This window comes from Argiope bruennichi, chromosome 9 (assembly GCF_947563725.1).
Source record: "Argiope bruennichi chromosome 9, qqArgBrue1.1, whole genome shotgun sequence".
NCBI lineage: Eukaryota > Metazoa > Arthropoda > Arachnida > Araneae > Araneidae > Argiope > Argiope bruennichi.
Window position 1 is genome coordinate 80,124,197 of NC_079159.1, and position 24,307 is coordinate 80,148,503.

The following is a 24,307-nucleotide window of genomic DNA, read 5'->3' on the forward strand; positions in this document are numbered from 1 at the left end:
TTGCTTCTCTGATGTTATTAGTTGTTTTCTTTTTTCTGCTTAGTCTGTCTAGAGCTGGTGGTTTTTGGGCTACATCGTCCCAATGCTATAAATTGCTTATTGCTATGGAGAACACATTCTAATAAAAAAGATGTTGCCATTTGGAATTTTGTCACTGTAACCGTAATTGCTAGGGTTTTAACTGTTTTTTTTTCATATGATTCTTGAGAGCATACTTGAAAATATCTTGAAGCGCAAAATTTTATTCTGTTCTCGTGAACGGTATGATACTTATAGCTTTTTATGATCTCACTCACTCACACACAGAGAGAGAGAGAGAGAGAGAGAGAGAGAGAGAGAGAGAGAGAGAGAGTTCTGTGGATGAAAATATGTTCTAAAATGTGCTTATCTTAAATGTGGTCTAAAATGATGTTGTTATATCACTCTATCATTCATCGAATTTCAAAGAATTGGTAAAGAAAATTTGTCAATTATCTACTCCAGTTTACTTCTGTTCCTGACGATAAAAGGTTTATGGGTCAGTATACTTCTGGGGATCGGGATTTGTCAGTAATCAAAGTGAATAACATTTTACGTGATTAACAATTTTATTTCAAATCACGAAGATTGGATGGTGTACTACTAGACAAATATTTGCATATAACAGTTTTCCTGCATTTCCGAAATAAATGTCTCCATCTCAATTTTTGATTACTCCCAGTTCATTTTTTTAAAAATCATATATTTGCAAATTTTGTTGATGAAAACGTGAAACTTTGTGTTTGCACAGACAAATGTAAGAAAAATATTTGGTTTGTCTGCTCTTATGTTCTAAAAGTGACGCATGAAAATGTACTTTTTAACAACTGTACTGATCGTCTGTACTGAAACGAAAATGTTTCCTTACAATTTTCTATCTTATATAATGAAATTTTGAAATTGAATATATGTTTAGTTTCAATATTTAGGGAAATAAAAGCTTGTTCTAGTTTTTTGGAACATCTTGTAGATGTATTTTTTTTTGTTTTCTGTTTACTTGTTATTAGTTATGCAATAGATATCTCCAACAAACATTTTTATGCTATTTTAATGTGTTTTTTATTTCCACGGGTCTTAATAGCAATATTTTCATTTTAGAGCCTTCATAAATATTTTTTTGGAGATGGAATAATTCTAACTTATTTCATTTATGGAAATCGAAGATAAATGATACTATACCTAGAGCCAAAATTGCCATCACTGTATAAGCTCTCACACGAAAAAAGGAATAAAATGGATCAACGAATACATTTCAAATTTTTATATAGTATAGAAAGTATTGAAAGTATTGAAAAAGAAACTGACATTTATATTATGAACTTCTGTGTATCCTGCTTATAATAATATGTATGCCTTCTAAAATTTATAAATAAAATGATGATGTCGTGTCCTCGTTACTACGGAAAGGGGGTACAGTAGCTTCTGAGGGTAAAGACCCCTGAGCACCCGAGTGCAGAAGTCCGACTTCTAGCTCATATGAAGATGAAACTCACACATTTGCTTGCACAATTCCTGTTTACAGGGCGGCACATTCACACACCTCACAGATAGAACACAGATGAAGAACAACCATGCGCGAACCAGGATTTGAACCCGGGACGCCCAGATCTCGGGGAAGATGCGCTACTCCTATGCAAGTAGCCGGTAATAAATAAAATAAAATATAAAAATAAAGGTAACCTAAATCAGGTTCCTAACTTAGGTACCCTTCATCAGATGTATACAACGGATTATTATAAGTATTGTTTACTGTAATGATTTCACATTATTTTGCTTTAATTATTTATTTTTTCTAGTATTTCACAGATTTTACTTTACATTTTACTTTACTTACTTACTCACTCACCTTACTTTATTTATTTCTTCACTCACTTATTTTACGTAATTTACTTTCGTAGGAATATGCCGACGGAATTTATCGTCCGATTTTGATTAAATATGTCATAGGAAGTTACTTTTTAACATTTAATTCTAAAACAAATTGAGCGAATTTTTAAAACTTTAAACAAGAAAAAAAAAAGATGATGCAATTTTTATGTCTTATAAATCCCATGCGGTAGAGGAAGATACCAATAAATGTTTTTAGTTCATTTCATTTATCAGAAGTTCGTCTTTTGTTCCTCGAGATATACCGATATAAAAAAAGAAATTTCGAACGGAAACAAAGTCTTTCGGGCAGAATATGTGTGTGTCCTTGAAAGATTCATGCCTGCTTTTGTGGAAGAAAAGTTATCACCTTTTAAAAAAGGATATCCTTGCTTATTACTCATTAATAATCGGCGAATTGCATCCGTTTCGATAAAGTCAAATGATCTGAGACCAAATTAACTCATTATGTAAAACGATTTCAGCGAAACAAAATGCTGCTCTGCATTTTTCTACTTCTGGGAACATGGGGAGGTAAGATGTTTCACATTGCATTTATTTTTAAGTAGCTAATTTCAGCGATTAGTTGCTTTGGCCGTCATATTAAGCTCTATTATATAGTAATAGACGATAATGGATGTATGTGTTGGCGGCGGTCTACAAGTCAAAGCATTAGACTTAATTTTATCAAATTTAGCAAAATATAGTTTGAGTCTTGGAATGTGTACATTGGAACAAAATATTGGAATATTTGTTGGAATTAATTATTTAAAAACTAAGCAAATTTTCAACTGCATTTTAAAAATAAAAATATTATCTTTTTAACAATTCCAATCTACTATTATTGCAACTTTCTCTTTAATTTTGATAGTTTTTATTAAAAAATATATTGTATCATAATTTTTAAAAATAGATGTCATTATGGCAAAGAAATTAAAATCGTTTTCCTTATTTTTATCAAATATTTAATTTTGGGTGGTTCTCCACTGTTGAAAAGTAATTTTGTTCGTGTTTCTTTAGCAGAAAAATTGTTTTGGTGCTAAAATCATAGTTCACGCTTTTTGCAAACTAAGAAAATAAATATTTTGTTTATTGTCAGGTCAATGTATTAGAGGAAAAAGAAATTGAAGCTATATATAAACAAACAGTGAAAAATAACGTGCGATTTGAAGACAGGCTGCTCTGAAAGTTAAGTTTTTAATCGGACTTTAATGTCATGAGTCCCGACTCTATTAGAGAATCTGAAGCGCAAAATAAAATAAAAAAAAAAATAAGTGTAAAGTTATTGATCACAAATTGATATTTTAAAAATTTTTCTTGAGAGAATCTTGAATAAAATGAAAAGTTTTGCTGAAGAGATTTAAAGAAAAATAAACAGAATCGATATTACCATTGAATCAGCTGGTCACAAAACGAATAGTAGCATTAATTTAAATAATCAAATTCAATTTTCTTGCACAAAAAATCATTGTTGCTTATTTTATGCAAAATATATCTATCACTTGGAATTTTTAGTAAACATATAAATAAGTTTTTCACACACAGCACATCTCATGAAAAAGAAATCAAATCCAGAAAATTAAATTATCTTTAGCTTAAAATGCCACTGAGAAAAATTTGACTTCCAGAGGAAAGATTCTGTTTCATATTTGGTGTCTATAATAAAGTATAAATAAAATACCTCAAAAATACAATAATAAATACAGCAGGACCATAATAATAAAAATACAATTTTATTTATTATGTTTTTAATTGCGCTATGATATCACGAGATTTGACTCATAGTGTTATTGGCAACATTATTCATATTCAAAATGAATAGAACAAGAGTAAAACTTAAAATAACACGATTTAAATTTTCGTCACAGTTTGATGTTTTAAAATATATTTTTGTGGGAATCATGAAATTCAAATATGTAAAAGCGTGATTAGTGAAAAATAAGAAAGCGAAGTTGCAGTATTGCAAGAAATGTAAAGAAGATGAATAGCTAGATTTTAAATAGCATTATATTATTAAGGAATTTTATTTGGTGTGGAATTTCAATTACACAATAAATGGACCATTGCGAGGCTCTGAAAGTAATACAGATCTAATGTATATCACAACTTGGCACCGAAAAACAGTTTTTTCGGAAATCATGAGCAGTAAATTTATGCATAAAAAATAAGGAAATTAAGTACAATCAATCTTTCCAACGAGACAACTGGTCACCAAAGGTAACTAAGTTGTAAGAATAACCATAAAAAACCACTCCGACTTGCCATTAAGGCACACGCATACATTTGAATGATCGGACCACCGCGACAGTAACACTGGCGAAAACTATGAATGAGTCATAAAGGCGATCACAAGCCACGGTACAGCTCATCCCGTGGGAAATACGTCCCATCATCGATAGGAGGTAGCATTTCCTACACCATTTCTGTACACACCGGGCTGGTGAGAACCAACCACCAAACCGAAAGTTTCTCATCCTTATCCATCCCCCCGTGGGAGATTTTGTGAGAATAAATATGTTTATCTTGTTTCTTTCTTTTGTGTAAATGTAAATTCGGATTTTTCATTAAAACAGATTTTTTTTTTTGACACAGGTGTGTTGGGCAACGGCGACATATGCCAGCAATCTCGACATCAAGCTTGCCCAATACCATATGACTGGAGTTTTCCGAAGACTGAAGAGGACCTTAATAAAATATGCCCGTGAGCATTTCGAATGTATTCTAATTACTTTTTATTTTGACTCTTTCGTATACAGGGTATAAAAGTACTTACTGTAATTATCAAAAAATTTGAACTCGAGATTTTTCAAAAAATCTAAGCATTTCAAATTTTATTTAGACCGAAAAACAGGTTTTGGAATTCAGTTTGTTTATCTGCAATAGATATTTTAAAGACCTTTGTGCAGTTTTCTATAAAATTTTGAATATAATTCATTCTCAGGTTAGTTTGTCTCTTTCTGTTTGATTGTAATTGAACACGATAATCACAAAACGTGAAACGATTAGAAAAATAAAATTTGCTGGACAGTCTTACTATCAAATTTGTAGTTTGTTATTGAGTACCGAACCAAATCCGACCAAGAATTAACCGTCTATCAGCTTGCACATTTGTATGCACGAAAACATGATAATTGGAAAAGCAGTAATTTAGGTGAATAAAATATGACATGTGACCTTGTCACTAAAATTGCAGCTTTATGTCACATTTTATTTTCAACCAGTTGAAAAAAAAGCATTCAAAATTTATATTATGTTTTCTTCTTTATACTAAGAAGCACAAAATGCTCGTTTCAGAAACTCTGAAACTAAAACTCTGTGCACTCGAAACTTTCACAGCCTTTTTGAAGGTCTTCAAATTTTTATGAGAATATAGGGGGTAGGGCATCATCATTAGGAAGCATGTGAGAAAATTTCGAGTAGAGGATTTTCTATAATATACAGAGTTTTATACTAGTGGTGAACTTGTGACTGATTTTTAAACCGCTAGATATAGGAATATATTTCTAAATAGAAAAATGCGGTAAGGAATGTAAAGGATTGTTTGTCACGTTATTTGAATAAATAAATGTGTTGCCAAAAAGATAAGGAGATTTTTTAATGCATTCCCAGTTCCTTTTAGTAATATTTATCAATTGATTTTTGGAGAGGGTATAAAATTTTCAAATACATTTTGAAAACTCTAAACACTACACTTTTGGGACTAAAACTGACCAAATAGTACTATTTTGAATATCACCATTTCAAATGATTTTACACAACTTCAATGGTCATTGAGGAGGATCCATCAATCAGTGCACAGCGTTTTGTGGTTATTGATTGTTCTAAAATAATGATACCTAAATCTTCATAATTCGACCTATTTCAGTCTCAAGAGAATATATTCTTTTTTTTATTTAAACTGTAATTTTATAAAGAGCATTTTACTGAATATGTTTGAAGCTCCAAAATACTCTAAACTTTTAAACACCAATACAGTCAATGACTCAACAAACGTAAACTATATATTCTTATAGTATTTAGAGCATTTTCCATTTATAAATATAAACTTATTTCTAATAATATATAAATTAACTATTTAAACAAGATTTAAGAGGGCACTTTGCATAATTTTCAATTAGGATTTTAAGAAATGAATTTATGCCGGCGTCCTGCATAAGGGTAACGCGTCTTCCCCGTGATCTGGGAGTCTCGGATTCGAGTCTCGGTTTGGGCATGGTTGTTCTTCCGTTGTTCTATCTGTGAGATGTGTGAACGTGCCCCCCTGTAAAAAAGGGTTGTGCAAGCGAATGAGTGATGCGTGAGTAGCAAAGTCGTACTCTTGGCCCTAGCTGGCGCTACTGTAAAAACAAGAGACTCTCTACCTCCGGCTTAAATCGCTGTCTTCATAACAGCAGGATTGTCCGTGGCAAGTGCTATAAGAAACAACAACAACAACAGAAATGAATTTATACTTAGCCGTAATTGAACAGAATTAAACCATCGGTAACCAAATAGAAAATTCTTTATTTGGAAATAATAAATAATTTTACAATATTAATAGAAAATATACTCTTGTGTTTAATATTTCATTCCCCTTTATATTAATTGATTTAGTGCGAAGTTTGATATAGAACTTCAAATATGATATGAAGTTTATGTGCCATATTTCATGTATAATATTTGTTGAAATAATCTATTATTTTCCATCTGCAATAGAAAGATCGATCGGTAGACAACGTATCAGTTAAACAATAAAAAGGAACAGTACCTGCCAATTATTTGACAAATAATTGAATTAAAAAAAACTTTTTATGACACTGAATTACAACTGCTGGTAATTACAATGATATGAAATTATTTATTTAATTTAATGATAGTCTTATAAAGCAGAGATAGTTTTCTCGGTATAAAATTTATATAGCAATAATTTTAATTATAATACTTACTGTCTGCATTTTAATTACGTTATTCAAATTCTTTTTAGAAAATTTATACAAATCGCTGAATGCAAGAAAGATTATTTAAAGAAATGTGATCCTGAAGATGTGTCATGGCAAAATTATCTTCAGAATTTAAAGGACGTTGCAGAAGACGCATGTGCAGAAAATTCAGAGCTTCATTTACGTAAGATTCTACGTTTTTTTCATATTTAAATAAATATTTGTCAAAAACGATATTAAATGAAAAATAAATATAAAAACTCTCATTCAGTAAAATTTGTTACGATTTTTAATTAATAATGTGGTTGGTAGCTCCGAAAAAAGCAGTAAATTTAACATTTTATTAAAAAATTTTTTTTGAATGTTCCTTCAGTATCAACTCATGAATTTGCTAAAATCTTCATTGTCAATGCATATAAATGGAAATTATGATGAATGAATATTCATAGATATTTTTAACCTCAATGTTTGATAGATATAAAAGTTGTGCTCATATTTTCTCAATTTTGAATATAATTTGGTTTGGCAATTGAATTAGCTTTCTTTTATAGTGATAGGTGTACATTCTAGTAAAATTCCATTAATTCCATTCCATAATTCCTCCATTCCATTTTCGTTCAGACGGTGCTACAGACACCGTTACAACGTTATTCATTGTATTTTTGCAGAGCATTGGAGAGCATTTTCCAATTAGAAAAAAAGTTGTTGTTTGTATTTGAAATTTTTTTCACTGTAACCGTAACTGTTAAAGCTTAACTCTTATTTTTCATATGATTCTTGAGCGCATATCTCAAAATACCTTAACCCAAAATCTTATTCCGCTCCTGTAAATGGTATGATATTTGCGGTCTCATACATCAGGATAGTTTTTTTTTATAATTACCCTGTACATCATTTACCTTTAAACAAATAAGAAAATTAAATGCCTATTTGCCTATTTGTTATATTTTAATTTATTTGCTAAATCTTTATCTCTTTTTCGTATTTACAATACAGGGTGTGGCAGAAAAACCCGGACAAACAAATTATTAAATTAACAAAATATAAAAAAATAATAATACAATTAGACATTTACTGATAAATAAATTTAATTGGTTTCAAAGTGGACAACTTTGGCAGCGATGCAGGGGCGCAAAAGCTTATTGAAATTTTCAGCAATGAGCCGCAAGTCTTCTTCCTTTAGTCTATCCCAGTTCCGCAGAAGCCATTGCTTTAGAAAGTCCAAACTTTTATTCCGTTTAGTGCAAGTCCTAGACTCCAAATGAACCATACACTTTAATCGTGGGATTGATATTTGGCGAGTATTGTGCTTATTCTCCAGATGATATCAGAAAATTTCAGATACCAGATCAGATACCAGAAAATTTTCCTTCCACTACTCTTCTGTCTTTTAGCCTTGTGAATTGATGCAGAGACTTGTTGAAACGCCCACTTTACATTGCCGAAGTGTGTTTTGTCCCACGGAAATATAAAAGCTTCTAAAGTGTCCCACTGGTATACTTTTTGAATTATTTTAACTCCATCATCCAACAAAAACAAAAGATGTTTTGCAGCTTTCGCCCAGATCTGATCGACTTTGGATTTTTGCAATGTTCAACAATTGCTGAAGTGCTTAGTGCGTCTACAGACCAGAACCTATAGTTCTAGGAGTTACGAGCTTTAGGACGGTAAAGAGCTTCTCATTAGAGGAAAGGATCTTTCTCAATGCTGACATGCGCCCCGTTTCAAAAGTTTTCGGCGTCTTTGGAGCCGTACGAGTTTCTTTTCTTCAGTGAGAAGCTCAAATTTCTGGATCTTGTAAGGTTTTCATCGAACTCTGATTTTGCCATTCGTTGTTTTGATCGGTCCCTTATTTTCAGTTCACCAGTGATCTTTCTTATGGAAACTTTCGAATTTCATTGAACTTACTTATTGATAATTTCACGGCTACTGAAAGTGCCAAGCTCTTTGAAATGATAGATAGCTTCAGACACTATTTGCCGAGGCACTTAAACAAATGAACTACTTCATATTGTTCGTTTTCCAACTTTAAAATAGCATATCTTTTGCTTGGCATTGTAAAAAGGCCAAAACTCAATACATAAACTAAAATATGCATTATAAAATATGTTATAATTGAAGTGGTAGACAAAGGGCAATGAACAAAAATTAAAAAGAAAGGAATTAACTTTTTTTCTATGATGTAATAACTTTGCCCGAGTTTTTGTGCCGCACCCTGTATAAAAGAATGTGTATTTGTGCGTAGCCATTCTACCAGCCAAACCATAGAACCAATAAATTTGGTATTAATAAATTTTTGGAGATTGTATATCGAAAAACTCTTTACTAATTAAAAATTTAAGAAGATTACGATGGTTTTTCTCAGAAATGTTCGAGTAACATTCCACAAAAATGACTTTTCCACCGTTTTAAAGTTCCAAACGATTACATTTTTATTGACAACATTCTATTTTGTAGCAATTTTTTTTTTTTTGAATTTCAACAGATTTCTAAAAGTTTTTTTTATAGAGTCTTTTAAAAATATATTTCAATATTGAGATATAATAAAAACCAGTTTCATTCTTTCATATTTTATTTAAGCGCTTGTGTTTCTTCCATTGTTTAAAGCTAAGAAAGAAAACTTCTGTTTATTATCTATTCAATTTTTTATGAGGAATAATACATTGAAATAACACGTATGATAAGATGCAATGATAAAAGAGAATACTCACATAGTTATGATTATAATATCACTATGAGGCCATGATGTTTGACTCCATTAGGACAGTTCATGTGCACAATAAAGGCTATTAAGGTGTGTGCAAGGTTATTAAAAACATTAAATATATCACGATTTGAGGTTTAAAAATAATTTGTTGAGGGAATCATGAGAAGTTATTAATAAGATATTTTATTGAAATGAAACATATTATTATTCCCAGTGAACTAGCTGATCGCCAAAGACGGCTAGTGTATAATAAATGATATTTTTGACTGACATGACTGTATCTTTCTTTTTAACAGGTATCGTTCAAAACATTGGCTGTTTCAATGAAGTAGCTCAACAGGACATACAAATATGCCATAACGACATAGATAAAAAGACAGAAGAAATGTTGAAATATATTCGTGAAATTGAGACAGAAGAAGGCACTAATGATGAACTTTGGGAAGCATTTCAGTGCTTGTAAGTCTGCTGAAAATATGTTTTTTCGTCTATCGCAAAGAATTGCAACTACCAAACTTTTTATGCATTTTTATCTCCCCTTTTTTTAAATTCATTTAATAATAATTCCGATATATTAGTTTTTAATTCTTACAGAACTTCATTCTAAAGCAAGGAGTGCTTTCTAAATTTCTTGCATATGCGGTTTCTTTTATTGATAAGATATCTCGCAATGCCAAATGCATATAAAATTTGAAAGATAAATGCCGGCGTCCTGGCCTAGGGGTAGCGCGTCTTCCCAGTGATCTAGGCTTCCCGGGTTCGAATCTCGGTTCAGGCATGGTTGTTCTTCATCTTTGTTTTATCTGTGAGGTGCGTGAATGTGTCCCCATGTAAAAAGGGGTTGTGCGAGTTTCGTCTGTGGTATTAACAATTAATCATCAGTGGTATTAACAATTAATTTGCATGAAATATGTAGATAACCACAAGGAATAAGAAGATAGTATTTTATAATATAAAAATCATTTACGAAATCTTTTACAATATTCTTCCTTTTATGGCACATCCTTTTTTTGGGGGGGGGGAGATAAGATTTTCTAAGCTTTTGCAAATACAATACTGGTTATAAAAATCTTAGCATTTGATTCAAAGAAAGAATTTGAGTTATCCTGAGTTATTACATTTCTATATTATAAAGGGTAAAAAACTAAAAATGCATTATATATACCATTTTAAAAATTCTTCTCCTAACTAAGCACAAGGAATAAGAACATAATATTCTATAATGCAAAAAAACCTTCATTTATGAAATTTTTTACCGCGTTCTTCCTTTTATGACTTAAACCATTTGCAGTGCTGATTCTCTCATTCTTTAAAAGTGCAAAAGCGAGATAATACTGCATTTGTTTTTAGCAAGATAGCATTTGTATTATTCATTAAATTACTACTCATCTTCTTCAGGTTGGCATCCCTCGAGATTCAGTGCTACGCCTCCAAATCTTCTGAGAGATGTGGATACGATGCGGGAGACCTTGTTCTTGAACTAAGCAGGAGTACAGGATTTCGATTCCGATGCTCGGTTGCAAGTGAAGAAATTCTATCGAAGCTCTTAGCCCTTTTGGAATTGGAATTGGAAGAGGAAGCTTCCTTAAATCGAATAATGGCTAGTGAATAAAGCATTCAACTTACCCTGTGTTTTATGTTAATCTATTTATGTATATCCTTTTTACTTTTTTATATTAAAGGATCTATTATTACTTTTTTATATTAAATATAAAATTTTTATATTAAATTTTTTTTTGAGTTGTAACTGGAAAGATGAATAAATGCTCAAACTATTACTGATGGATTCAATTATTAACACAATTGTTTATTTGACAAAATATTTATCAATTTTAAATAGAAGACTAATTAAAATATTCTAATTTTTAAATAGAACTCTAGGCAGTAATAAAATTTCTCAGTATTTATAAGACTATTATTACAATAAATCTGCACGGTTAGTATACTTGTGGTGGTAGCTTCATAAGCCAGTTAACAACCACCGGACTGTGGTGATCGCTTTTGTCTAGTGGTTATGTTACGCGACTGCAGGCCTTAACGTCGCAGGTTCGGGTCTTGGCGATTCAATCTCCACATACTATAAAAAAGTCGAACTTGCTCGATAGTGGGTAACCCAGATAAGCACGAAAAGCGATTAGCAAATAAGCAACTTAAGCATATATAAAAGCTGCATTTGTAGAAATCAACAACACACAACCCATAAATCGTTTCTAAACAACAACAACAGTGGTGCTCAGAGAGAACTCCATGGAAATCATTTCTATAAAGAGAGATTTCTATCAACTGTTTCCTGGATATACGCCCCGATTTTGTATCTCCTATGAAGAACATTGAAAGATCTCGAAGGATCCCATATCTTTGCTGTTAATACAGATAATGTTGATATTCATGCACTTTTCAGAACCTTTATTTTTATCGTCAATATCGCTGAATTTAAAAGCCAAGCCGTCAAATGGCCGCTAAGTTTGCCGTCAAGGCCGATGGTCAATACCCTGGGATCCATTCAACATCCATTAGAGATACTTGTAAAATCTTCCCCTTTATTGTAAGACTAACTGCTCAGCCAAGAGATATTACAGATTCGCATCACTATTGTAGTGTCAACGATTTGTCAATCATTGTACCATGAATGAATTTTTTTAAAAATAAGCATTAAATAATAGTAGCATTGATTATTATTTTTAAGGACATATTTTAGTATTTTAGCCTTAATTGTTAACCAATTATTGTAAAGTAAAAGAGCAATAATAAAATTATTAAGGTTCATGTACTCTTTGGTGTCACATAATTGTGACACCAAAGACTTGATAACTGATTTATTATAAAGTCAATTATTTAAATGTTAAAATGGTACGAAAATCACTTTTGTGGTATTATTCTTTCGGATGCTATCACAGGAAAAATATCCTAACTTTGTTAACTTTTAAGTGATTAAAATTTTAAGTAAATCATTCGAAAGAGCACATTCTAACCATTCAAAACGTTTGTAAAATTAAAGAATTCTATAAAATCAGTATGGAGCGTCAGAATTGATTGAAAATAATATTGTAGAATAAATGCAACATCTAAAGTTGTCATTCTACTTTCCGTTCCATCTATTAAAAGCCCATACAAGGTAAAAGTACATGAAGTCAAGTGAAATTTCAGAACACAAATCAAATTTTATTGTTACATAAAAAGTTTAGCATTCGCAAAGCAGGACGCTGAGAAAATTGGCGAATGAAATGAATAATTTCGAAGCAATAAATAATAAATTCAGTAGCAATAAGATATAAAATTTTAATGTTAATGTTTGAGATTTGCGATATTTATCGATTAGCACGATTTTAGGAAAAATGTTATAAGACAGTAGTATTTTACATATTTGTGCAGGAGCGTTTATAATGTTACGAATTTGTAATATTATTTCTCTGTGTAATAAGTCTTTTGGTAAGGAAGAAAATTTCACAGATTACTTGATTTACACGTAATTTCTAATATGGATTGCCGAATGAATGCCATATCAAAGATGTCCGACCTTAGCGACAATAGGACTATTTGGCGATTTTTTTTCACTTTAAAAATAAATATCCCAGAATATTCTAGAATTTTGGTGATAGCCCATTAGGACTCGAGTTTTGATGTTTGCTCTAGAACATTCGATGCTCCGTCACGGGACATCTAATAAACTGAGTGTCACAAATAAATTTTAGTCAGTAGTGAGTAGTTGAGTCGAGAGAAATTAATCGTTTTTGTTTGAGTGCTTTGTGCTGTTGGGATTGTTTAATAACGATATACTGTTTATGTTCTGCTATTGTTTTGTTGCTGCTGTTCTTGCGTATATTTCGCATTTGTTTCGCTATTGTGTATTCGTATGCGACTTCCTGCGCATGTCGGACTTTTCACCGTACAACACATGGACGGATTTAGAGATTTTCCATAGCAATCTGATAACAGGTAGTCATTTCCATTGTTTGATTATACACATATTTTTGCCAGAATGCGGATATATTCTGTCAATCTTATTGTCTCTATATATTTTTTTAAATCCATTAACAAAGTTTCAGGATAAGGTAACAAAAACGTACAAATAGGATAAAGGAGGCTATATTTGAATAACAAGCTATTATCTGTTTAGGCGTTGTTAATATCGAAAATATATCTATTCTAATATTGCAAATTTGACACAAAATGAATAATGATTAACAAACGAAAGAAAAACTGAAATCAGTTTTTCTTTTCTCGAAATGCTCTTCGGAGTTTCGAAATCGAGATTTTGATGAATTTTCATTTTCTTTGGTTCGAAAAACAGATTTTTGGAATTCTATCTGTCTTTTTATCTGTGAATATGTAATTCAGAAACACTTTGAGAGGAATAGATATGTATATGTGTGTGTGTTTGTCCGTGCGTATGCATTAGTGCCCAACAGGGCACACTGCTTGAAATAGACCCACCAAATTTGACACAAATATACTTTGGAGAATGGGAATGCGCACCTTGGAGTGACTAATGAAATTTTAATTAAAATATGGGCATTAATATATTAACAAGTTAACTCTTGAAAATGTTATTGCTCAAACTAATTTTTACACAATTTAAGATTCGAGAAATTTTCTTTTATATAATACCAATTTCATTGTCATGCAGATTTTTCATACGTCATCATATGTTTCATCTTCCTATATGTTGAAGATGCTGAATTTGAACAATATGTGAATTTTTTGTATAATTTTAATAATAAATTTGAATTTTGAGCTGAAATTCAAGCCGTTTTCATTGTTAACATTTAAATGCTTAACAATAAATTTACATGATAAACATACATGATTAACAATACATGATAAACCTTTAAATGCTTGCGTAATTTTTTCCATTGTAAGCTAAGGAAGAAGGATTTTACTTAATATTTGTAAAAAAAAAAAACCCCGAGAAATAACTTGGAGAAGTTACAATGCCATGGAAATGAGAAGATTATTCTAAAAGTTGTATTTTTAAAAGCACTATGATATTATGAGACTTTATTCTATCAGAATGGATTTATATATATATATATATATATATATATATATATATATATATATATATATATATATATATATATATATATATATATATATATATATATATATATATATATATAGAACGAAACAGATATAAATCTATTAAAATAGCGTGTCGGACACAATTTAATGCTTAAAAATAATTTCTTGAGAGAACTTACTTATTCCCTCAAGAAATTAAGTAATGAATTTGTATTTAAGTAACAAACAAGAGATTTAATTAATGAATTTGTATTTAAGTAACGAACATGAGATTTAATTAAGTAATGAATAATAGATTTAATTGGAAATAACGCAAAAAATATTGTCAGTGAATTAGTTGATCGTCAAAGATGGTTAGTATGCATATAAAATTGCTATTCAGTTTATTTATTTAAACCCTATAAAATTATAGATTCTTTGGGATTTGAAAATATGGTGTGAAATTTATTAAGTAATTTATTAAAATATGATATTCTAATGTTTACTAACTGTAACCATATTTTAAAGGAAATGCTATATATTATTACAGTATTAAATATAAATCCATTATTATAATATATTTCCCTTGACAAATCCTATGAGGCAGATATTTTGGAATACACCCTGGAGAACAATTGAGAATTGAGAGCTAATCAACAAACGTAACTTAACACACCCTGCTTCCATAAATGTTTCATTTCCAACTTATTTAATTACATGTAACACATTTAAACATTTTATGGATCTGAGAAACGTGGGATTCTCACAATAGGTCATTAAATCATCTAGCATTAACTGACGCAAGCTTAAATGGTTCTCACTTGGCTTTGATCGGCGACATAATTTAATCTAATATTCAAGGGGAACTCGGAATTTCATTCCCTTAGAAGCCAGTTGCCGGATTTCTAAGAAAGCTTCAATTGTGGAAGAAGACAGACTATTGTTATGCTGAACAGGACGGTCAGGAATATGCAAAACGTAATATTCGAGCTTTTCAGAGATTTCGCAAAATATGCGGAAGTAGAATGGAGAACTATTTATTTCACTTATTATGCATCCTGTAATAAATTTTGCAGTATCACATTAAATATTATTTGCATGTATAAGATATTTCTATTTTATAGAAGGGAAAAAGTTTGATTATCTTTTGAAAATAAGTATGATGCATTGAAAATGTAAATACAGTCAGAATGTAAGAAACTTTCCAGATTTGTATTTCTCAAAAATTTGTGAGTACTTTTAAGTATTTTTATGTGTTGTTTTGGTATTCATCCTAGAGGTGCCCTTCAGGCTTCAGATGACATTTATTTATTCTAAATTATCATATATCTTTAATTAATTAAAAACTGTTTTGACTTTCATTATGAGGTAGAACGTAAACATTTAAAATATATTGTTGTGTTAATGTTTTAATTATTTTTTGTTGTGAATTTTTAATACTATTCGATAGAAAACTGATTTCATATGAATTCCAGAATAGTTAGTGTGTTATAAAGCTTAAAAATATATTTTTGGAAAGTCTTGAGTCAGTTTATACTCGTGTTGTTAGTGTTCGAAATTGCACTGAAAGGCTTTTTTGGATAAGAACAAACCAATCCACTATCTATCCCTTGATAGATAGTAGATTAGTTTATGATAATGATTTTATAAAATTCTTTATGTGTGATTTATATAAGGGAATATTATTTGTGAAGTAGTAATGGAAATTAATATTGTCTATCCTGTTTGATATCACATGCCAACTGGCCTACTACATTATTTAAATAACGTTTACAGCAAATCAGCAAGACAAAGTGTATTTCATTGCATTGTAAAATGCATACTGGTGGTGGTGAGAAAATAATAGCAATAAAAATTATGCAGCAGTTGTTGATTTAATACGTATATAAGACGCAAAAGGATAGCAGTATATATTCGGTTGAAGCTTCCAGATATCATATTTCGCCTTCTATTTCTCTTTATGAATTAAACGTCTCAAATTTCAAGAAAGCAATAACTCGCGTCAAATTATTAGAAATTTTACATATTGTTACGAATCTGTGATGATGCTTCCCAGCATAGTCGGTTCCATAAGAGGTCCCAGAGCTTGGCGACAAACTTGGCGACCATTTGGCGTCTTGGCGACCATTTGACGACTTTGGCGCCAAAATAGATTATACCCTAAACATCGAGCATTTTCCCGATCCGTCCAGTAGAAACCGAGTTACGCCTCGAACGTTCCTGATTGGTTGAGAGGCTTCTAGCCCCGCCTCCTGAGACCTATAAAAGGAAGCAGTCCTGCCGCTGCCGGGTCGTCGTGAATCAGTGGAGTCGAAGAATAGTCGGAATCGACAGTAAAGAACTGGCATTACAGAGATAAGGGGAGCAGCGACGGAGTGAAGCTAGTGCTGAACTAAGCTGTGCGCTACTGTCTGCAGTAGAGTCTTGTTATATGCTGCTGTTGTTGCTGCACGTCTCGGCTGAAGATAATCGTCTTCTGTGCTGTATATAGTTGTCGTTTTTGTGCTGTCCTGTGTGTCTTCGTGTAAATAATGTCGTTGTTTTATTTTCTACTGCCGCCTGCTGATTGAGCGTTCTCCACACCATATAACTCCCAATATCCGAACCCGGAAATTTCGTAACAATGTATAATTATCTAGAAGATTTATCCATTTAGACGGACTGTTACAAAATTTTCAGATCTGATTTAATAATAAAATTGCAAATATCAAAGCAATGAATTTTGCTATAAGCAAATATAAAGTAGCAAATAACATGTAACGTTTATTTCGTGAATAAAAATTATTTATAATATTTTAGGCTTTATGAGAACACTCATAAATCCCTTAGTTCAAATATATATAAAATATTAACGGGCATATCACAGAAATTGGTCTTATTTTTTATTGTCTAAGGGCAACTTTCAAATGAAAACAAACCAGCATATAAATGTTTTAAACTGCTTCATTGAAAGTTGAAAACATGTTGCAGATGATTTATGTAGATTGTTAAACAATAACTGATCGTCCAATGTTTAAATACTTTGTAGGAAGAATTCATAAAATTTAAACCTTAAGTGTAGAATGCCCTAATGAACAAAATATTTTAATTGCTTATTATATAATATTTTTTTCGATTTACGTGCACGATTTTAAATAAAAATATTTTTTAGGATTTGGTTTGTAGCACGTAATGCCTACATGAAAGTTATTGAATGCTTACATAACTGCTAATTAAATTAATATGAAAGTTAAATATACAGCTGTTTGCTTTAAAAACTGGATATTTGCATCCAATAATTGCGGAGATTAAAGTGGTGAGGATGTTTTTAACTCTGCTATGCGTTTCAGATTTCACTGGCGTTTTATATTATAAATAAGCTGGATAAGCATTGCAGAATAAAGGAAATATAAGATAACAATTTTCTTTGTATTATTTTCCAAAAAAAGCATTGTTTGTACAATTATTGATTATTTACAATTACAGATGAATATTATTGATTATTATAATAATAAAAAATTCAGATATTAAATTTTTAAAAAATGTAAAGCAAATTGTTCTAGAAAAAAAATCAGTGAATAAATATCGTACGGTGGAGATCTAAATCCTTTTATAAACACACACATAATTTATCATTTGCAATTTTCTGTTTACAATGCCATTTATCTTACTTTTCATGCATTTCAATGGGAATCCCTGATTTTGTAAATTATTTCAAAAATAAGAAAATTTTCGTAATAAATCGAAATGGAGCTAAAATTCATGAAAATAAATTTTAATTTGAAAGCTACAATCGACGAGTCTTTGGAAGCTTTTACGTACTTTTCTTCATTTTTTTAATATATATTTTAACAATTGGATTCTTTCTTTTATAAGTTTTTTTAGAAAGATAGTCTTTTCTTATTTGATGACAGAAATGACAGAAATATGATGGGAGAAGAAAAAAATTCTCGTAAAAACTTTTTATACATACATTCTTATTTAAATTTCAAAATACTTAAAATGTTGACTTCAATGACTTTTAAATCCAAATATAATGATTTATACTGGACATTTTAAAAATTAGGGTTAAATGTTAGTATGAAGACATGCTTTCTTTTAAATAAAAAAAATGATAGTAAAAGTTGCTAGTGTTTTTGAGAAGTACTCTGAAAATTCGTCTGTTAAAGTTACTTTAATGACGTTACTTATACACTAATTTTTGAATATACAGTTACTTTCTATTATCTAGACTGAAATTTTACATTATAAGAATCTTATGTAATTAATTCTACTTGAATGTTTAATCTTTTTTTTTAAATAAATTATTTTGTGTTTTCTTTTTTCTTGCATATAAAAAGCCACAATAATTCACTTTTTCTTTGCATCATTTTATATATGAAAAATTCCTAAAAATATATTTCCAGTAGCTCATTCCGTAAAGAAAATAGTACACAAAATTGTCTTTAAGCCCATATTTTGAAAAGAGTGCATCTCCGCTGGCAATAGACTATTTCCACCGTTCATCCTTTGTTGAAATAATTTTTGGGCGCAAAACTATTTTTAAATTAAATTAATTCAAAAATTCGCTAGACTGAAATTAAGAATTTTCAGAAACGTTAGAGATTGGCATATATTTCCAATTGTTAAAATGCCAGATTGACGTACATAGTTATTTATTATTTAGGTCAATAATTTTATTTTTGAAAAATTGCGATGTCTGAAGTTTTTTGCAATCATCCGAACTTATTAATTCTATTTAGTAAATTATTCTGTGGACAAAACTGATTGCATTTTATTATTTTAGACCAATGAAGAATCACTACGAATAAAATCTGTGATTTGACTGACGATATATGAATTGATTAATCTCCTAGAGACCACTGGGATAGTCCAAAGTCGTTTAAAAGAGTAGGTACTTTTCATTAATTTACAAATTGGTTGGTCTTAATAATAATAATAATAAAAAAAGAATGGATATTTTTGTTTAAAATATTGGCGTCTCAAACACATTTTACTGTATCTAACTAATAGGATAGGGCCAAATGAATAAAAACGTTAAATTTTAAGGATCAAAAATATTTTCACAAACGATATAAAGAATTGAGTTATGTCTTTGAGAGAATTTTATTAATGGAAATATAAAGTATGCGTATAAATGTTTAAGAAATTAACTATTGGGCCATAATTGATTCGGACATTCTTAATACTTAATTTAGCTTAAATGTAAATCTTAATCAAAAATGTTCTTTAAAATTTGGAATTATATTTTTTCTTAATAAATAGCACTACTCACATTTAATGAGCTAAATTTAAAAAAAATGATTTGATAAGCAAAGATTATGCATTTAAAAAATTTTTTTTAAAAAAATAATCTTTCGTCTTTTAATTTTAAATAATTTGCGTATTGCAGGGTAGTTGATATTATTTAAAATTATTTGATGAGGGTTTGGAGCATAAATAAATTTCAGGAATAAGTAAAATGTTGATATTAAATGTAAAATTAAATATAAGATAATTTATACTTCTGAGCACCTCTGAACTTATGTGAAATTTGTATTCATTACAACCCTAAATAGTAAAAAGAAACTTGAAAACTGATGATTTTTTTTCCTAAATAAATATTTTATTTTCAAAATTAAAATATCATATACCCATGGGCCGCGGTGACCTGGTGGTAAGGTCTCGGCTTATGAGCCGTAGGGTTTCAGGTTCGAGACCCGATTCCACTGAAGAACCGTCGTGTAAGAGGGCCTGCACGTTAAATCCGTCATGCCAAGCGTTCTCCCGCTGGTGTGGTGTGGTGTTAAGGAGGGGGGTGCCAGCTCAGGTGTCTTCCTCGTCATCTGACCTCGGTTCAAAATTACAAGGTCCGTCCCAAAATATCCCTAGTGCTGCTTTACAACGGGACGTTAATATAACTAAACTGCTAAACCGAACTATCCCCATGTAAAATTTTGTAAAGTATCTCTGACAAATAATCCTTTTTTTAAATTATGGGAAACTCAAATTTTAAATGACATATAAAATACAAATAAATTATAAAAGCCAAAAAGTCTATTGACTTTTTGATTATTAAAGAAATTTTCGTAGACAAACATCTAAATTTTTTTATTATTTTTTATCAATGAGATATTACATTCGGTATTGTAGCGACACAAATCTTCATTGAATGTTGGAAACTACACATTCATTTTGATGCATTTTCTCTTGCGTCACAAAGATTTAATATATTTGAATTATTTTTCGTTGCCAAATTCAGTAAACAATTTCTGAAAGAAAAATACGTTTTTTTTAAAAAATTATATGAAACACATCTTCAAACTAAAATGCATGATAAAAGCTAAGTAATAAATTAATCTTTAATTATCAACGAAATTTTCATAAGCAAACGTTTTAAAGCCTTTTATAATAAAGTCCTGTAAAGACACAAACCTCATTCAGCGAATGGAGACTATAAATTCACTTTAATCTATTTTCCCTGCAATACCTAGATTTCAACATCCAAAGTTTCCATATTTCACACTTAAAGTAGCATTCACACGCTTACTGCTCCAAGAAAGGGAAACATTTGTTCCCGGATACGCCATTTTGAAACAACTTTTACGAGATTGCACTTTCGAAATTTCATCAGGTGCGTTCAAAGTGCCACGAGGAGCCATTTTATTTCCATCGAAGGTACCAAAACTTTGCATGACTGGCGCGAGTTCTGTAAGGTTACGGTTACAGAACTTTGTGGAAACGAGGCAATTAATTCCATGTTCTGGTTGACCGAAAGGAATTAATCTCACCAACTTCGAAATATAATACGCGGTTGAGAACATTCGAACATGAGGCGCCTGCATCGGACAGTTTTCTAATTAAATTGGTTGGCGTTAAAACAAGGAACCTGCAGGCCAGCATGTTAAGTTGAGGAATTGAAATTATTGGTTAGTAACAAAACCAAATTAGTTTTAGCTTAGTTTCGACTTATTTAGACTAATCTAAAAACTGAGGATTAAACTAAAGGAATATAAACCTAAAACTTATCAATGATCTTTAATTATTCATACTAATTTAATATCGATTAAATTGTTTTTTTTATGCCAGTAGTTGTTATATGAGATTACTGAAGCTAAACATTGGCATATTAGCAAGTGATTTAATTTTGTTCACTTTTCAATCAACAATTATTAGATTAAAATTTGACTATTCAAAATTATTAAAGAGCAGTTAAATTTGAATTCTTTCATGCATATTTATGTTAAGTATCAATAGATAGTTTATTGATATGGATAAAACGAAAAAAGATATGAATGAAAACAATATGAAAAAAGAAGTAAATTTTATTACAAAAAATTATTTTACTTCTGAAAAAAATTACCTCTAATAAATAATTGCACCTAAATAACTGAACAAAAATATATCTGCTTATTCTAATAATAAAAGCATACATATGTATGTAGAATTTTCTCACTAAAAGAATTGAAAAGGCACAATAAACGCACAATAGATTTTATAAAAATAAAAAGGCACAATAAAGGCTTCTTAGGGACAGAATAATAGATTTTAGAACTTTCTTTCTTAATGTTATAACTGTACCTATTACTAAAGATTACGCTTTTGTTTGCCGGCGTCCTGGCACAGGGGTAGCGCGTCTTTCACGTGCTCTGGGCGTCCTAGGTTCGATACTCGGTGCGGGCATGGTTGTTCTGCATCTGTTCGATGTGTGAATGCGCTCACATTGTAAAAAGGGGTTGTGCAAGCAAATGTGATACGTGAGTAGCCAAGTCGTATTCTTGGCCTTAGTTGGCCCTACTGAAAACAAGAGACGCCCCCCAACCGGCTTAAAATCGCTGTCTTCCTAAGAGCGGGCTTGTCCATGACAAGTGTGACAAGTGTCATAAGAAACAACAACAAAGCTTTTGTTTTAATTTACTTTTGTTAGAGTTTTACATGAAAGAGATATTAAAGAATAAATCGCATGTGCCACTAGTGCAAACGCTCCTATTTCGTTTTTATAGTTTATTTTCTAAATAATTGTTTTACATGAATTAAGGGAAAACATATTTTTAGTTTCTTATTTCTGAAGTTTTATATTTTCCACCATCACCGATATTGCTTTCGCTTTTCTCCTGCTAAATCGTTGAGTATTCTTGGGAGTACATATAACACAAGTTGGGATTTCTGATCTAGATCATGTCGTCATATAATTAATATAACTGTCATATAATTAATTCCACTTAACAGGGACGGACAGATATCTTTCCTTCGGCGGCTTTTCTCTAAAATTAAATTCAGATCTACGATTACGATGCCAAGGTAAGATGTTAAACTTCATTCGTCCAATTCATTCTTTTTCTTTTACAAAAGTACTATAATGCAGTTTCAGAAACGCTTTTTTAGGGGAATAGAAAGCATAGAGATTCTCCAAAATCTAATGTCAAATCATATTGAAGATAATAATATTTTAACACTCGTGGTCCAGTATTTGTGAGATACTTATTTTAAATAAATACGCCGGTATTCACAATACATAAGTTTATTTAAGATATTGAATGCCTAGAACCACAACAGACGTAACATATGAGAAGGAATATAAGATATATTACAACATTGCAGTCAGCAACTAAATGACATAAAATTTCACAGAAATCTCAACGACTTCTTTGGCCAATATTCTCTATTCAAACTAATCTTTTCGTAACTTTTTTTACTTTATTACATTCGCGCAATCATTGCCAACTTATCTCGTTTTCAAGGATTTTCCCCAAACGGCGTTTGCTCATAAAAAGAGCTCAAACTCATTAAATACAGACTCATTTAGAGGATTGTAATTCACTTTAAATCACAATAATTAATTTGACGAGAGATGATGCTGCACACATCTTTTCCGGTCTGCTTGCCGGTTTACACTCTGTTTTAACAACAAACTCAGTTTTCATACAGATGGCGCGACGGTAGTATGCGCATATACAGGATTTTACTCTCTACAAGTTCTCAAGAGATCGGAGATTGCAGCGCCATCTCTTGGGAAGAGGGAAAACTCGGAGTTTCGAATACCACAAATACGTTACGTTTGATGTTATACAAGTAAATAACATTTAGTGGCACATGAATGAGTTATATAATATTCTTGATAATCAATATTTTATCACATAAGCATCATTTATAGCTGGAGGAACAGCATTTGATTACAGTCAGGCATCCCTATTCATTGTACAAAAATCCTCTAAAAATATAATCTGCTAAATATCATTCACATCTTAAAGCAAATGCTGTAGTTCTTTAAAATTGTTTTAATTTTTAATAAAAAAGATTAGATTTTTGAGGCATACAATTATTAAACTTAAAAATTTTTTTTGCAAGTTTATTTGATAATAATAACAAAAATAAATTGCTATCCAAAATTTTCCCTTTTATCACTTTTTAATACTAATGCACTAATAACAATAATTCCTTTTTTGGCTAACATTTCTAGGTAATAGGTCTTTAAATAGGTAAAGAGATTAAAATAAATGAATATTTTTTCCATTAAAAGAAATCCAATATTCGTATGAAACTTTGAAAAGAACTGTTGAAAATGGGACTGATTATCATAGAATCAGAATTATGATTTACAGAATTGATTGTAATTATGAAGAAATGAATTTATTTATAGTTATAAGCAATTTCTAACAAAATTAATATTCAAATTTCCTTCAAGTCAATTATTCTATGATTTCATTATAGAACTTGATCAGCTGAAGTATACCACAAATTCTTAGTAATAGGCTTACAGTACTGGAGGAATTACGACAGACAATATATAGAAATCAACTATTTTGCATAAACCCAACAGTTCTTAAAGTTTCAAGAA

General features: G+C 30.5%; 1 protein-coding gene across 1 annotated transcript; it reads left to right on the forward strand.

Moving 5' to 3' along the window:
- Positions 1 to 2,297: 2,297 nt before the first annotated feature.
- Positions 2,298 to 11,288, forward strand: LOC129984567 (uncharacterized). Its single transcript, XM_056094482.1, has 5 exons — positions 2,298 to 2,418; positions 4,477 to 4,585; positions 6,848 to 6,987; positions 9,807 to 9,969; positions 10,909 to 11,288. Exons 1-5 carry the CDS (start codon positions 2,379 to 2,381, stop codon positions 11,120 to 11,122), a joined length of 666 nt encoding a protein of 221 aa, XP_055950457.1. The 5' UTR covers positions 2,298 to 2,378; the 3' UTR covers positions 11,123 to 11,288.
- The last annotated feature ends 13,019 nt before the right edge of the window (positions 11,289 to 24,307 follow it).

What these genes read in the sequence shown, in the direction of transcription:
- LOC129984567 (XM_056094482.1), top strand. Translation starts at nt 2,379, where the DNA reads ATGCTGCTCTGCATTTTTCTACTTCTGGGAACATGGGGAG. An exon ending in AAATTCAGAGCTTCATTTAC is followed by an intron (nt 6,988 to 9,806) that starts GTAAGATTCTAC and finishes TCTTTTTAACAG; the next exon opens with GTATCGTTCAAAACATTGGC. An exon ending in TGGGAAGCATTTCAGTGCTT is followed by an intron (nt 9,970 to 10,908) that starts GTAAGTCTGCTG and finishes CATCTTCTTCAG; the next exon opens with GTTGGCATCCCTCGAGATTC.